At 42.3% G+C, this 622-nt stretch overlaps 1 protein-coding gene across 1 annotated transcript in view; it reads left to right on the plus strand.

Moving 5' to 3' along the window:
- Positions 1 to 259: 259 nt before the first annotated feature.
- The window catches only part of LOC104620727 (protein patched homolog 1-like), a gene marked incomplete at its 5' end in the record, with an annotated part of 14,486 nt that continues 14,123 nt past the window's right edge, over positions 260 to 622 (plus strand). Inside the window, one exon of the mRNA XM_010287026.1 lies at positions 260 to 402. Within this exon, the coding sequence (XP_010285328.1) occupies positions 260 to 402 (143 nt within the window). The remainder of the gene's footprint in view (positions 403 to 622) is intronic.

The raw sequence follows: 622 nt of genomic DNA on the forward strand, positions 1-622 counted from the left end.
AAGATTCTATGATTCTATGATTCTATGTACTATTGGACATGCAACTGGTTCTTTTACCTTCCCACACACAGACCATGAGGTGGGCAGCCCGAATTTAGGAGGCAGCAGATGGATAGTTTTCTTCCTGGTTCAGCTATAAATTGTCACAGTTTATATTACAAAGAATCATTATTATTGTTTCTTCCTACTGAAATTTGTTTCAAAGGTCATTTTCTTATCTGCTTCTTCTATCTTCCTCACACCTTCCTTAACTCTTTAGGACTTCAGCATGCATTTGACAGTGACTGGGAAGCTGGGAAAATCACTTACAACAATTATAAAAATGGATCCGACAATGCTGTTCTGGCTTACAAACTCTTGGTGCAAACAGGCAACCAAGCAAAGCCCACTGACATCAGCCAGGTACTGTAGCAGAGTCCATACTGGTTTGTACAGGAGCGCACAATCCGTCAGGAGTTGGGGGAGATGCAAGGAGCATGCCATAGCCCCCTTTGCCATCTTGATGAATTTAAATTCCCGAGTTGTACCTAATTACGTAGCCTCGCTGATTTTGCTCGAGCTATACGTTAGCTGCAGAGTCTGGTCTGTGTTGAGAAGTATTTAAAATCAGCACCAGGAATGC

The sequence above is a fragment of the Phaethon lepturus genome, unplaced genomic scaffold, assembly GCF_000687285.1.
Source record: "Phaethon lepturus isolate BGI_N335 unplaced genomic scaffold, ASM68728v1 scaffold5330, whole genome shotgun sequence".
In the NCBI taxonomy this organism is placed as follows: Eukaryota; Metazoa; Chordata; class Aves; order Phaethontiformes; family Phaethontidae; genus Phaethon; species Phaethon lepturus.